We start from the raw sequence: 14162 nt of genomic DNA, 5'->3' as shown, positions 1-14162 counted from the left end.
GTGCTCATCTTCTCAACTTTCCCACCTCATTCCCACCCACCCATTGTAGCTAACCAAACTCATTAATTTGTTATTTTTAGTAAACATTTTATTGCAGAATAATCTTAGATACCAGAAAAGTTACAGAAGTAGTACAGAGACTTCCTATGTGCTTTTCCCAGTTTCTCCTGTTGTTAATGTCTTACACATCCATGGTACATCAGCACAACTAAGACATTAACATTGATAAATTTACCAGTTTTTCCATTAATGCCCTTTTTTTGTTCTAGGATCCAATTCAGGATAGCACATTGAATTTAGATGCATCATCTTTTTTTTTGAAATTTATTTGTTTAATTTACATCCAAGTTAGTTAGATATGGTACAACAATGATTTCAGGAGTAGATTCCTTAATGCCCCTTGTAGACCATCCCCCTCCCACAACCCCTCCAGAAACGCTGTTTTTTCTCTATATTTAAGAGTCTTTTATGTCTTGTCCCCCTCCCTGTTTTTATATTATTTTTGCTTCCCTTATGTTCATCTGTTTTGTATCTTGATTTCTTCATATAAGTGAAGTCATATGATATTTGTCATATTCATGTATCAGTTCTAACAGTTTTTTGCTGGAATCTTTTGGGTTTTCCGTATAGAGTATCATGTCATCTGTGAAGAGTGAAAGTTTGACTTCCTCCTGGCTGATTTGGATGCCTTTTATTTGTGTTGTCTGATTGCTGAGGACTTCCGATACTATGTTGAGTAGCAGTGGTGAGAGTGGACATCCCTGTCATGTTCCTGACCTTAGGGGTAAAGCTCTCAGTTTTTCCCCATTGAGAATGATATTAGCAGTGGGTCTTTCATATATGCTTTTATGATCTTGAGATATGATCCTTCTATCCCTACCTTCTTGAGGGTTCTATCAAGAAAGATGCTGTATTTTGTCAAATGCTTTCTCTGCGTCTATTGAGAGGATCATGTGGTTCTTGTCCTTTCTTTTACTGATGTGATGAAATCACATGGATTGTTTTGTGGATATTGAACCAGCCCTGCATCCTAGATATAAATCCCACTTGGTCGTGGTGAATAATTTTTTTAATGTATTGTTGGATCTGGTTGGCTAGTATCTTGTTGAGGATTTTTGCATACATGTTCATCAGGGAAATTGGTTTATAGTTTTCCTTTTAAGTGGGGTCTTTGTCTTGTTTTGGAATCAAGATAACATTGGCTTCATAGAAAGAGTTTGGAAGTTTTCCTTCCATATCTATATTTTGGAACAGCTTCAAAAGAATAGGTGTTAACTCTTCCTTTAAATGTGTAGTAGAATTCCCTTGTAAAGTTATCTGCCCCTGGACTTCTGTTTTTTTGGGAGATTTCTGATTACTAATTTGATTTCTTTACTGGTTATGGGTCTGTTCAAATTTTCTATTTCTTCCTGTTTCAGTTTTGGTAGTGTATATGTTTCTAGGAATTTGTCCATTTCATCCATATTGCCCATTTTATTGGCATATAACTGCTCATAATATTCTCTTATTATTGTTTGTATTTCTGCAGTGTTGGTTGTGATCTCTCCTCTTTCATTCTTGATTTTATTTCTTTGGGTCCTTTCCTTTTTCTTGTTGATCAAACTGGGTAGGTGTTTATCAATTTTGTTAATTTTTTTAAAAACCAGCTCCTAGTTTCGTTGACCTATTCTGTTTTTTTGTTTTGTTTGGTTTGGTTTGGTTTTGATAGCATTGATTTATGCTCTAATTGTTATTATTTTCTGTCTTCTGCTGGTTTGGGATTTTATTTGCTGTTCTTTTTCCAGCTCTTTGAGGTATAATGTTATGTTGTGTATCTGAGACCTTTCTTCCTTCTTTAGGAAGGCCTGGATTGCTATATGCTTCCCTCTTATGACTGCCTTTGCTGTGTCCCAGAGGTTTAGACCCATCATCTTTAGATACTTTCTATATTTGAAGAAATGCCCACATCTGCTAGAATCAGCTTCTCTGATTTGTAACTAAAAGCCTGATGGACAAGGAAAGAGTAGGAAGGTTAGGAGAGGTTCCTCAGTCATCATTGAGTCAAGAGATTAGGGAACCTACTGAAAAGAATGGGGTGGGAAGTCAATTTCAAACTCATTTATTTCTGATTTATTATTCTTGTAGTTCTTTATGTTCAAATGAGCAGATATCTATGTACATTTTAGTATTTCCTCTTCGTTTTATTTTACTTATAGCTGAAATATACACATAAAATGGTTACCATTTTTATTATTTTAAAGTATACCATTTAGTGATGTTATGTACATTCATTATGTTGTGCAGCCATCATGACTGTCTGGTCCCAGAACTTTTTCACCCCCCCAAACAGAAACCATGTGCTCATTAAGAAGTCATTCCCCATTCCCTCCTCTCCACAGTCTATGACAACCATTAATCTTCTTCCATCACCATAGATTTGCTTATTCAGGATATTTAATATAAGCAGAATCATACGATATGTGGCCTTCTGTGTCTGCCTTCTTTCACCAGGCATGATATTTTCAAGGTTCATCTATGTTGTATAGCATGAATCAGTACTTCATTCCCTTATGTGGCCATATAATATTCCACTGTACATATATACTACATTTTGTTTATCTATTTATCTGTTGGTGGACATTGAAATTATTTCCACAGTATGACCACTGTGAATGGAGTTGCTACATTTTTGTACAAATATTTGTTCTATTATCTGTTTTAAATTATTTTGGATATATACCTAGAAGTGGAACTGATAGATCATATGGTAATTCTCTGTTTAAGTCATTGAGGAAGAACCAAACTATTTTCCGCAGTGACCACTCCAGTTGCATCCCACCAGCAATATACAAGGGTCCCAGTTTCTCCACGTCCCTTTCAACACTTGTCACCTTCCATTAAAAAAAAAATTATGGCCATCTTAGTGGTTATGAAATGATGATTTTGATTTGTATTTTCATAGTGGTTTCTGATCTGCGTTTTTCTAAACACTAATGATGTTGAGCATCTTTTCATGTGTTAATTGGCCATTTGAATGTCTTCTTTGCAAAATATCTATTCAAGTCTTTTGGCCATTTTTTAATTGGGGTAGTTTGTCTTGTAGTTCTGTCAAATTTTGCTTGGCTACTGTTTGTATGGAATATCTATTTCCATTCTTTTATTTTCCCTTGTGTCATTGGATTTAAAGTTAGTTTCATAGACAGTATACAGATGGATCATGCTTTATTTTAAGTCTAAATTGCCAGCCTCTACCTTTTAATTCAAGATTGTAATCCATTTACACTTATAATAGTTACTGGTAAGGAAGAACTCACTTCTACCATTTTACAGTTTGGTTTGTATATGCTTTATATAGTTTTTTATTCCTAAAATTTCCATTACTGCCTTTCTTTGTGTTTAATTTTTTTAGTGTTATCTTTTTGATTTTCCTTTAATTTCTTTTTTCTGTATATATCAATCATTTTCTCAGTAGTTACCTTGAAGATTACAATTATCATCTTAAACTCAATCTAGTTTGAATTGGTATCAATAGCATACAAAAATTCTGGTCTTATATATCTTTATCCCTCCCCCTTTATATTGTTATCTTCACAAATGACATCTTTATACATCATGTGCCCATTGACATAGATTTATAGTTATTGTTGTATGAATCTGTTTTTCAACCATATAGCAAACTAAAAGAAGAGTTGCAAAAAAGTTCAAGAATACTTGCTTTTATATTTACCTATGTAGTTGCGTTTACCAGTGGCCTTTATGTCTTTATATGGTGGTGAGTTACCATCTAGGATCTTTCTTTTTTCCTTTCTTCTTCCCCCTTCCTCCCTTTCTCCTCTCCTTCCTTCCTTCTGATCTGCCTTTTCCTAATGACTAATGAGCATCTTTTCCTGTGTTAATTGGCCATTTGGATGTTTTCTTTGGAAAATATCTCTTCCTTTCTTTTTTCCTTCCTTCCTTCCTCTTTCTTTTTCTTTCTTTCTTTTTTTCTTTCTTTCTTTCTTTCTTTCTTTCTTTCTTTCTTTCTTTCATTTGTTCATCCATTCATTCTATCTTTCTATCTTTCTTTTCTAATTACTCTTTATTTTTTTGGTATTATTTTATTTTATTTTATTTTTTGAGTCATTTAAATTTTTATTTTCATTTTGTTTTTATTTAAATTCCAAATAGTAAACATATAATGTAATATTAGCTTCAGTTGTACAATTTAGTGATTCAACACTTCCATACAAAATCCAGTACTTGTCACCTATTTAAACCATCCCTTCCCCACCTTTCCCCCCTATGATCATTTGTTTTGTGTCTTAAGTTCCATATATGAGTGAAATCATATGATGTTTTTCTTGATCATTTTATTTCAGCCTGGAGGACTCCTTTTAGCATTTCATATAGGGAAGTTCTATCTGAACAAATTCCTTATTTTTTTTATTTGAAAATATTTAATTTTCTCCTTCACTTTTTTTTGCCAGATATAGAAGTCTTCGTTGATAATTTTTTCTTTCAGCACTTTAGATGTATTATCTCAGTGCTTTCTGGTCTCCATGGTTTCTGATGAGAAATCAACTGTTAATTTTATCAAGGATTGATTTTACATACTGGTTAGCTTCTCTCTTTCCACTTTTAAGATTTTCTCTTTGTCTTTGTATTTCAACAGTTTGATTATAATGTGTCTCAATGTGGCTTTCTCTGAGTTTATCCAACTGAAGATTATTGAACTTCTTAGATGTGTAGATTTATGACTTTTATCATGTCTGGGATGTTTTTGAACTTTATTTCTTGAAATATTCTTTATTCCTTTTTCTCTGTCTTCTGTCCTTGAACTCCCAATATTCATATGTCAGCATGCTTGCTGGTGTCTTATAGGTCTTTTAGGGTCTGCTTATTTATTTTTCACTCTTTTCTCTTTCTGATCCTCAGACTGGATGATTTCATGTGATCTATCTTCAAGTTTGCTGATTCTTTCTTCTGCTTGCTTTACTCTGATCTTGAACCCCTCTCATAAATTGATCACTTTGATTCCTGTGCTTTCCAGCTTTATCATTTCTGTTTGGTTTCTTTTTAAACTTTCATCATTCTTTAGACATTCTCTATTTGTTGAGATATTGCTTCCTGCATCCCTTTAGCTCTTTGAGTATATTTCTTTAAAGGCAGTTGATTTAAAATCTTTGTCTAGAAACTCCAAAGTCTGCACTTAACTGAGGGACAGTTTCTGTTCATTTCTGTCTTCCCTTGAATCAGCAATACATCTTTGTTTCTTTGCATGCCTGAACCTTTTTGCTAAAAACCGGATATTTTGAATATTGTGGTATGGTAACTCTGGAAATTAAAATTTCCTCTTTTTCTGGGATTTGTCATTGTTATTTTCTGTGGGTATATGTGCATGAAGAATAGGGATCCACACATATCCCTGGGGACAAAACTTATCACATGCAAAACCATCTATGTGCTGTGCATTCCCTTTGCCCACACTCCTTGGTGAGTGTTGGCCTAGGGAGATGAAGCATGAAGGTAGAGCAATTACTTCATATTTGTCCCTGGGGATCAGCCTGGAAAATCCTACTCCTGGGACCCAGAACCTAGAAATACTTCTGTGACAGCGTGCACAAGGCTCATCCCACCTCCACTGCTGTAGTCTAGGTTGCTGCTCTCTGGCTGGCCCAACATACCCAACAGCCCTGGGGCCTCGGATTTATCATTTGCTATGGCTAAGAAGAGCCTGCATGCCTAAATCAAGGTCCTGTGACACCAAAAGGGAGAACACAGGTGCAGGGAGTTTTGTCTCTGATGGTGAATTCTGTCTGAGCTAGATAAATGAGGTGAGTGCTCCAAAAAAAAGGCAGTTATGTTTTTCCCTCTGAGATACACAAAAGATCCCAGGTGGAGCCCCTGCCTCCTGTTTCTGCCAGTCCTGAGATGGGCAGTAGAAACTTCTCCCTTAGAGAGAGTCCCCTATGTCTGCCTCCTGCAGAGGAAGAGTTTAAGTAAAGGTAGCCTTGATTCAGGGTGTTTAAGGGCACCAGAAATGGCTTCAGGCCCCCCATGCTGTATTTACTACCTTCTTTGTGATATTATGCAAGTGAGTTAATTTCACTGAATTTCAAAAACTCATTTGTGAAGTATATGTAATAAAATGTATGGGTTTTCAATTAGATGCCACATTGTGTAGTGCTTACAGTTCAAAGTGTCAGCTCTTACTGCTTGCAAATTAGATGGGCTTAGGCCATGGAAGCCAGGGTATTTGGATCTTAGTGAACATGTAGCATTGATGGAAGTATCCTGAAACTCATCTTCCACCTTTCTTTTGCATTTTAATCTCTCTGCCTGCTTGCCCTCCTTTCTTGGGTGGATTGAGGAGTAAGGAATGATGTGCAGACCTTGGAGGGAAGGTCCAGGAACTTGGAGTAAAGACATATGTGAATTGGGTGAGGGTGTTTCTTTTAGAGAAGGATAGAAGCACCAACTTTTTTTTTTTTTAACACTTTTTGACTTATCTTTTCTCTTCCTCCAGGAAGAGTAGTGGCATGGACAGAATCAACCAGTCCAGTGTCACTGAGTTTCTTCTGTTGGGTCTTTCCAAGAGGCCAGAGCAGCAGCCTCTCCTATTTGGCATCTTCATGGGCATGTACCTGGTCACTGTCGTGGGAAACCTGCTCATCATCCTGGCCATTGGCTTTGACTCACACCTCCACACCCCCATGTATTTCTTCCTGGCCAACCTCTCTTTTGCTGATGCCTGCTTTTCTTCCACTACAGTCCCCAAGATGTTGGTGAACATCCAGACACATAGTCACACCATACCGTATGAAGGGTGTTTGGCCCAGATGCATTTCTTCATGACGTTTGGAGCACTGGATGACTTCCTCTTGGGGGTGATGGCCTATGACCGCTATGTGGCCATCTGCAGGCCTCTTCACTACTCCAAGCTCATGAGTCCTCTTGTCTGTGTGGTCCTTCTGGCAGCATGCTGGGTCCTCACCAACCTTGCTGCCCTCCTACATACCTTGCTTATGGCTAGACTTTCTTTCTGTGCAGGCAACAGCATCCATCACTTCTTCTGTGATGTGGTCCCTCTGCTGCAGCTGTCATGCTCAGACACCAGCACCAACCAGGTAGCCCTGTTCACTGTGGGCTCCATGATACTCACTGGTCCTCTCTCCCTGATCATTTTGTCATATGCATACATCATCTCCACCATCCTTGGAGTCTCATCTGCCCCTGGCAGGCAGAAGGCCTTCTCCACTTGTGGCTCCCATCTCACCATTGTCTTCTTGTTTTACGGCACAGCTATTGGTGTCTATCTGTTTCCCCCTTCATCACACTCTGGGGTTAAGGACAGGATTGCAGCTGTATTTTACACTGTTGTGACTCCTATGTTGAACCCCTTCATATACAGCCTCAGGAACAATGATATGAAGACTGCACTCAGTAAGATTTTTGGAATTCATACATTCTCTTCTCAGAGAATTTGATCCTATATTCATATTTTGAAGTTACGCCCTGGAGAACCCATGTGTTTATGAAGAAATATCATCCCTTATCATATTTGCTTAGGTTTTAAAAAAATGACCCAGAATCATTCTCTTAAGCTTTAGATCTAACAATGTATGTGGTTGGTGTATTTCATAAAGAAGTTGTCCTGTCCTATAAATGTGAATATTTCCCTGGTGTTTGTGTAGGGTGATGCTAAGCCACACAGGGGCAAGGTCAATTAGAACTTCTTTTGTTTGCTGTCATTCTAAGGTGTGAATCTTTTTTTAACCTACAATTCAACCAAATTCATTAATCTCCCATTTGCCAGATACTGTGTGAGGGAGAGGAGGTACTGATTCCATGCCTTTATGGAATTCATCTTAGAGAATTCCATATGGTATGTAGTTGCACATATATGCAATTAACTGTAACACAGGTCCAGTCATCATGATTTCTCCATAAAGCTTAATATCTATTTTATTCCATGTTCTTAACTCTCTAAATGTATTATGCCATTTAGTTCTCCAATTGTAAAGATCTTGGGTTAAATACTATAATTATCACCTTTTACAGATTGAGACTATAGCTAGTAAGTGGGGAAAGAAGGATTGAAATTTATTTCTAGTCTGACTCTGGAGTCCAAACTGTTGCATGCTTTCGTATCCTGATTTCAATGCTAATGGTTGTGGCAAGAAACATGGTCACATTAAGCTAGAATGTATATGTTGATACCTACCATGTGCCAGGTACTGTGCTATGCACTATTGGTAAAATGTAAAAATAAATAAGATATTGTCCATATTGTCTATACATGGTAGAGTCATGTGTTCAAGTTAGCGTTAATCAAATAAGATGGTGATAGCTGCCATGACAAATGTTGGACCACAGAAGGAAGAAAAATAATCTGCACAATGGTGGTCAGGTAGTTTTACCCATCATATGACATTTTATTGAGCCTTAATGTGTGAGCTCACTTGAACTGGTGGAGAAAGAAAAGTGAAGATTCTACAGGGATAGGCTATTTAGAATAGAGGTCATGCAAGTTGTTGGAACCAAGCCAGCCCAACCTTGGTAATGTTTCGTAGTGGTCTCTCTAAATATGGGTCTTGACTTTTCTTTCCCAGTTCTGTTTCCATAACATCTCTTGCTCACTTCTACTCTTTGTAGCTTTCTGTCATTGTCAGTGCTTTTGAATTCTAGCTGCAAATTAGTATTTCCTGGAGCTTTAGAACTCTCTAGAGAAGGGACCCTCATATTTTTTGTAAAAACAAAACAACACGACACAAAACAAAACAAAACAGGTGATCCTAGTGCAACCGAATTTGCGAATACCATTGTGGAACATCCTTCATGGCAGCAAAAGGACAGATAAAATAAGGTATAAAAATACTTAGTTCATTATTTACCCTATCAAGGTAAAAATCATTGGGGTATCGAGCATATTGACAGCAGCAAGAAGTTCCTGAATACTTATCCCTGGTTGAATCCTTGTATACCTTATTCATTTTTTTTATTCTTTGCTGTAATTTGCTACCTTTCCATAAAAGTCCTTCTGGACCTGCTACGTACTATGTATAGTTCTATCTCTGAATAATGTTTAGTTTACTTTGACACGTGATTTTAAATTATACTAACAATATTATCAGAGTAAGGGATTCATCACTTCCAAAGAGGCTGTTTATATTCTTATCTTTGGCTTCTATTCTTGTGCAAAAATGATAAGCAAGTGGATGCTGTGCCCACTGGATTTTTCCTTGCCTCCCTTCCTTAGAGTCACTCCTGGGTGGGGTTGTCTGTGACAGTGTACATTCCAGGCAGTATACATCCATCCATTTTCAGCTCATTACAATGTATTATGATTTTGTCCATGAACCAGGTTCAAGTGTTTTCCACCCCAGTGACTAATGATGTGTGTGGAGTGAAAAGAAACTGAAAAAAAGGTGGAGAACATGGGGATCTGTGCTGACCATCCCTGTTTGCTTGTGCTTTCTGGACCTGCTTGCCCCTAATCCCAAATAGAGCATTTCCCGTGTGTGATGGCTTGCTGCTGGACCCTCCCTTGCACCCTGTCTTAAGTCTTATAACTGGGTGAGGGACTATGATTCTTTATTGTAAAAGCTACCATCAGTGTCTACATAGTTTTATTTTATTTATTTATTTATTTATTTATTTATTTATTTATTTATTTATTTATTTATAATTTAAGCAATACCCTCTTTGGCTTCCCCTCTACTTCAGCCCTAAAAACAGAGCCATTTATTAGCTACTTCAACAAATCCCTATAGGAGATCTGGCCTTCCATGGATTTTGATATTTGGTATTTTCATTCATATTACTTCTTATGGTTAAGTGCTGCCACCTGGACCTGTTGATACCAGGGAGCCAAGCTCCATGTTAGCATTTTCTATTCATTCTGTCCCAAGAGAAAGAGCCCCCAATCAACTTCTCAGTGATTCTGTTGTCCTCCTCACTAGTGTGTTCTTTCTTGCTTTAGTGAAAGGAGTATCTCCTGTCCTGTCTTGGGCACATAGTTGCCTGGTGTGTTCTCTGGTCTTATAAATACATTCTAACATGGCCATATCTTTGAGATTCGGACCTCTCCTTCAGTACTTTAACAAGGTGTACTAGCATCTACATTCCATTTGCTGTAAGTGCCATCATGTCCAAGCCTATCAATGATCCCAACAGCCTGTGAGAACTTGTTCGAGGTGTTCCTGTCTTTTGGGTCATAGGAGAGTGCTCATGCATTGTGCACTTTGACCCCTCCCAGGAAAATGTTTCATAACTTTCTTGTCCAGCGATTTGTATCCCTCCACTTATGAGTGGTATGTGTTGCTAAATCCTACTCCCCTTTTGATGAATCAAGTAAATGTTCCTGTAACCGGGACTGTTATTTCATGTTGGGGCTGTGCTGAAATCTGTTCCAAGTTATTAGTCTAGAGAAAATGAGGGAGGCAGACATTCTAAAGAAAGCAACTTCCATCTTGTATATCATCTTCCTCAAGCAGAGCTTTATCAATTACCAAGTGCTACGTAACAAAGGCTCCCCAGACTTAGTGTTTAGAGCAACAACCATTTACTTTGTTTACATTTCTTTGGGTTAACACTTCAGATTTGGCTCAGCTGGCTAATACTTTTAGTGGTTTTGGGTAGGCTCACTAATGTGTCTGTAGTCAGCAACCCATCAACTGGGTGAGGCAACTTCAGGAGATTGGCAGCTAGTCGTAGTGAGTGAATTTCTGGTACAGGAAAAATAGCCTCCAGCTTTAAAAAGATATTGGAGATATGTCTCAGTAATAAGGCTATCTCATGGCTCTGGACCACCTTCTCCTTAAATGAGGTATGCTCCTGCAATTCTCTGCTACTACCCATGCATTCTAGTGATGCCAACTAGGGTTACAATACCAGCAGCAAATCCCTGACTTTTCCTGCTACCTGAAGTCTAGCCAGATATTGATGTCACCATCCTTCTTGCCTTCTAGTGTTTGAAGATCAGTTGAATCATAAGCATACACGGACCAATGAACTAATGGCCAGAGACCATTTTAGGTGGCAGTACCCAGTCTGCATACATTGTAAAGTTGACTACATCAGGAAATGATTGGACATCCCAAGATTGGGAACATTACATCCCCATCTCAACTCACCTACAGAGCTATAGCTTCTCATTTTCCTTTCTTTACATAAATTTATACCTTTCTGTATTCTGTTCCTCCTGCCTTGAAAAACTTCTCTTTTCTATTTTGCAATGACATACCCATACTTTAAGACCCATCACAAATGTTACGTCCTCAGTGAAGTCCTCTAGATTCACCTATCCAGAGGGAGAAGAGAAAATTGCATTTGAGCTGTGTTTTAAGCAGAACTTGAAGATTGTAGCATATGTGTCAAGCACTGTGCTAAGCAGTTTACATGTGTTATCTTTTTGATTTCTCACAACAGCCTTAGATGATAGTTACTATAGTTACTATTACTACTCACTTGTTTATGTTTGGAAACTGAGACAGAGGGGCGTTGGTAACTATCTAGAAGACATACAAGCAGTGAATAGTGGAACTGATACATAAACCAGGTATTTCTGATTCTAGTGTAAGTCTTATTTTCACTTAAAAATTATTTTAAAAATCTGAGTTTGTCAGTGGGATCTCAGAGTTCCAATTATGCATGGAAGAAATGGATTGAATGTATTGAAGTTTCCAAAATTTATCCTGTGGATTATTGAAAAATCTTTATCCCCTTGTGAGGATAAATCCTTAGCAGCATCCCTAAGGGAGATACAATAATAAAACTGATATATTTTAAAATAGATCTGAACATAGATTGTTGGCACTGTGCAGAAGAATAATGGCCCCATAAAAGAAACTCGGTGACAGCCCCACATAATGTGGTCCAAGTACCCTTCTCTCTGATCATGTGGCTTTATTCATAGATTATTTCAGAATATCTAACTAGAGACTTATGCTCCAGCAGGGGGTGTGCTCCCTTGGCGAAGTATCAGGATCTCTGAGAGTGTTCATTCTTCCATCCTAGTTTCTGATTTGCCTTGCCCCAACCTCAAGTCATTTGCTAGTATAGAGAGAAGTTGTTGATTGGAACTGTGTATGTGAATGATGTGAGGGAAGCAAGAAAAGAAAGCAAACTAGTAATTGAGAGAAATATGTGGATTTCATGTCCATTTAGCCATCATGTAACCATTAAGGTATGCATTTTGGAATCAGATATCTGGGTTCAAATTCTGGCTCTGCCATATATTAGCTGTGTAACTTCAGATAAGTAATTTAACTTAACCCCCCCCCCCACACACACACACACACTGTTTTTGAGCCTTTGTTTTCTTTTCTGTAAAATGCAAATATTTACCTCAAGGGAATATGTTGAATATTATTAAAAGTAATAAAAATCTAAGCATAAGACCCAGAATGAGAAAATTTACATATTTTTCTCCTAATTCTTCCAGAAACACTGCATGATAGAGAATATATTTTAAATTATTTTTTATTTTAGTGTAGTTAACATGATAGAGAATATTTAATTACCTCCTTTTATGAGCAGGCAAACTGTGGCTCACTGAGGTTACTTAATTTGCCATAGGTTGAAAAATTAGCAAGAGGCCGATGCAGGATTTGGATAACTCTCTAAGTTGATCTCCCCTGCATTCCCAGAATGACATCCTTGGCCTCATGGAGATTGCAGTGCCCTTCCGCTCAGGAGTCTCCCCAAGGCACTCTTCATGTCTTTGTTTCTCAGGCTATAGATGAATGGGTTCAGCATGGGGGTCACCACAGCATACATCACTGCTGCAACCCTGTCCTTGCTGGCTGAATCAGCAGAGGAGGGAATGAAGTACACCCCAATAGCAGACACATAGAACAAGCAAACTGCTGAGAGGTGAGAGCCACAGGTGGAGAAGGCCTTCCACTTCCCACTAGCTGATGGGACTCTCACAATAGCAGCCACAATGCGGACATAAGAGATGATAATTAGCAAGGGGATCAAGATGGTCAATGCCCCTCCCCAGTACATCAGCACACACTGGTTGGCGTAAGTATTGGAACAAGAGAGCTTCATCAGGGGGAGAAGTTCACAAAAGAAGTGGGGAATGATGTTGTCAGTGCAGAAGGATAACTGAGTCAGGAGACTGGTGTGGGTCAGAGAGTATGACTGAGTGAGGGTTAGGGACATGACCAACAGACCAGTACAATATCTGGGAGTCATGACCAAGGTGTAGCGAAGGGGATGACAGATAGCCACAAGCCGGTCATATGCCATCACTGCCAGGAGGAAAACATCTAGACCGATGAACCATAGGAAGAAGTAGATCTGAGATAGGCATCCAGCATAGGTGATGGTATTCCTATGGGCCTGGATGTTCACCAGCATCCTGGGGACTGTGGTAGATGCTAAACACAGATCAGTGAGGGAGAAGTTGGCCAGGAAGAAGTACATGGGGGTGTGGAGGTGTGGATCAGAGACAATGGCCAATATGATGACAGTGTTCCCCAGCACAGTGAGCAGGTACATGCTCAGGAAAATGCCAAAGACGAGAGGCTGCTGTTCCTGCTGCTCACACAAGCCCAGGAGGAGGAATTCAGAAGCACTCAATGTGTGGTTTCCTGGTTTCATGTTGTTGGTGTAACTAAGGAGAAAATGGAGGATGACACTTCAGAAACTTTTCCTGCCCTGAGATTGTCTAGGTGGAAACAAAGACATAAATAAAGATGGAATCAGAATATTAATAGACGTGCAGTATCTCACTGAGATCCAAAAGAGCTCTATGAGAAAGTCATGGTTAGGCCCATTTTATTGATTAAGAAATTGAGTCACCTAGAAAAAGATGGAGGTTTAAAGTTTAAATCTGGTAATTCTGACTTTAGAGTCTGTGATCAAAGCAGTCCTAAAATTTGTATGGAACCCAAAAGACCATAAGTAGACAAAACAATGTCAAAAAAGAAAACCAAAGCTGGAGGCATCACAATTCCAGACTTTAAGCTGTATTACAAAGCTGTAATCATCAAAGACAGTATGGTACTGGCATACACACACACACACACACACACACACACACACACACACACAGATCAATGGAGTAGGACAGAGAACCCAGAATGGATCCACGAATATCTGGCCAACTAATATTTGACAAAGCAGTAAAGAGTATCCAATGGGAAAAAGGCAGTCTTTTCAGCAGATGATGTTGGAAAAACTGGACAGTGACA

General features: G+C 38.4%; 2 protein-coding genes across 2 annotated transcripts; one reads left to right on the top strand and one right to left on the bottom strand.

Annotated features, from left to right (window-relative positions):
• Nucleotides 1–6476: 6476 nt before the first annotated feature.
• Nucleotides 6477–11198, top strand: LOC122204595 (olfactory receptor 1N2-like). The gene is made up of 2 exons (XM_042912111.1): nt 6477–7411; nt 11162–11198. The coding sequence occupies exons 1-2, from the start codon at nt 6498–6500 to the stop codon at nt 11196–11198; spliced, it is 951 nt and encodes a 316-aa protein (XP_042768045.1). The 5' UTR covers nt 6477–6497.
• Nucleotides 11199–12624: 1426 nt separating this feature from the next.
• On the bottom strand, nt 12625–13569 carry LOC122204594 (olfactory receptor 1G1-like). The gene has a single exon (XM_042912110.1). It carries the CDS (start codon nt 13567–13569, stop codon nt 12625–12627), a length of 945 nt encoding a protein of 314 aa, XP_042768044.1.
• Nucleotides 13570–14162: the final 593 nt, after the last annotated feature.

The sequence above is a fragment of the Panthera leo genome, chromosome D4 (assembly GCF_018350215.1).
Source record: "Panthera leo isolate Ple1 chromosome D4, P.leo_Ple1_pat1.1, whole genome shotgun sequence".
NCBI classification, from domain to species: Eukaryota; Metazoa; Chordata; class Mammalia; order Carnivora; family Felidae; genus Panthera; species Panthera leo.
The sequence above is the reverse complement of the archived record's forward strand: the minus strand, read 5'-3'. Positions and strand labels throughout refer to the sequence as shown.

Excerpts from the sequence above, each read along its gene's own strand:
- LOC122204594 (XM_042912110.1), bottom strand. The coding sequence starts at position 13,569 with ATGAAACCAGGAAACCACACATTGAGTGCTTCTGAATTCCTCCTCCTG.
- LOC122204595 (XM_042912111.1), top strand. The coding sequence starts at position 6,498 with ATGGACAGAATCAACCAGTCCAGTGTCACTGAGTTTCTTCTGTTGGGT. Across the intron at positions 7,412-11,161 it reads ACTGCACTCAGTAAGATTTT|CTGCCTTGAAAAACTTCTCT; the intron begins TGGAATTCATAC and ends ATTCTGTTCCTC.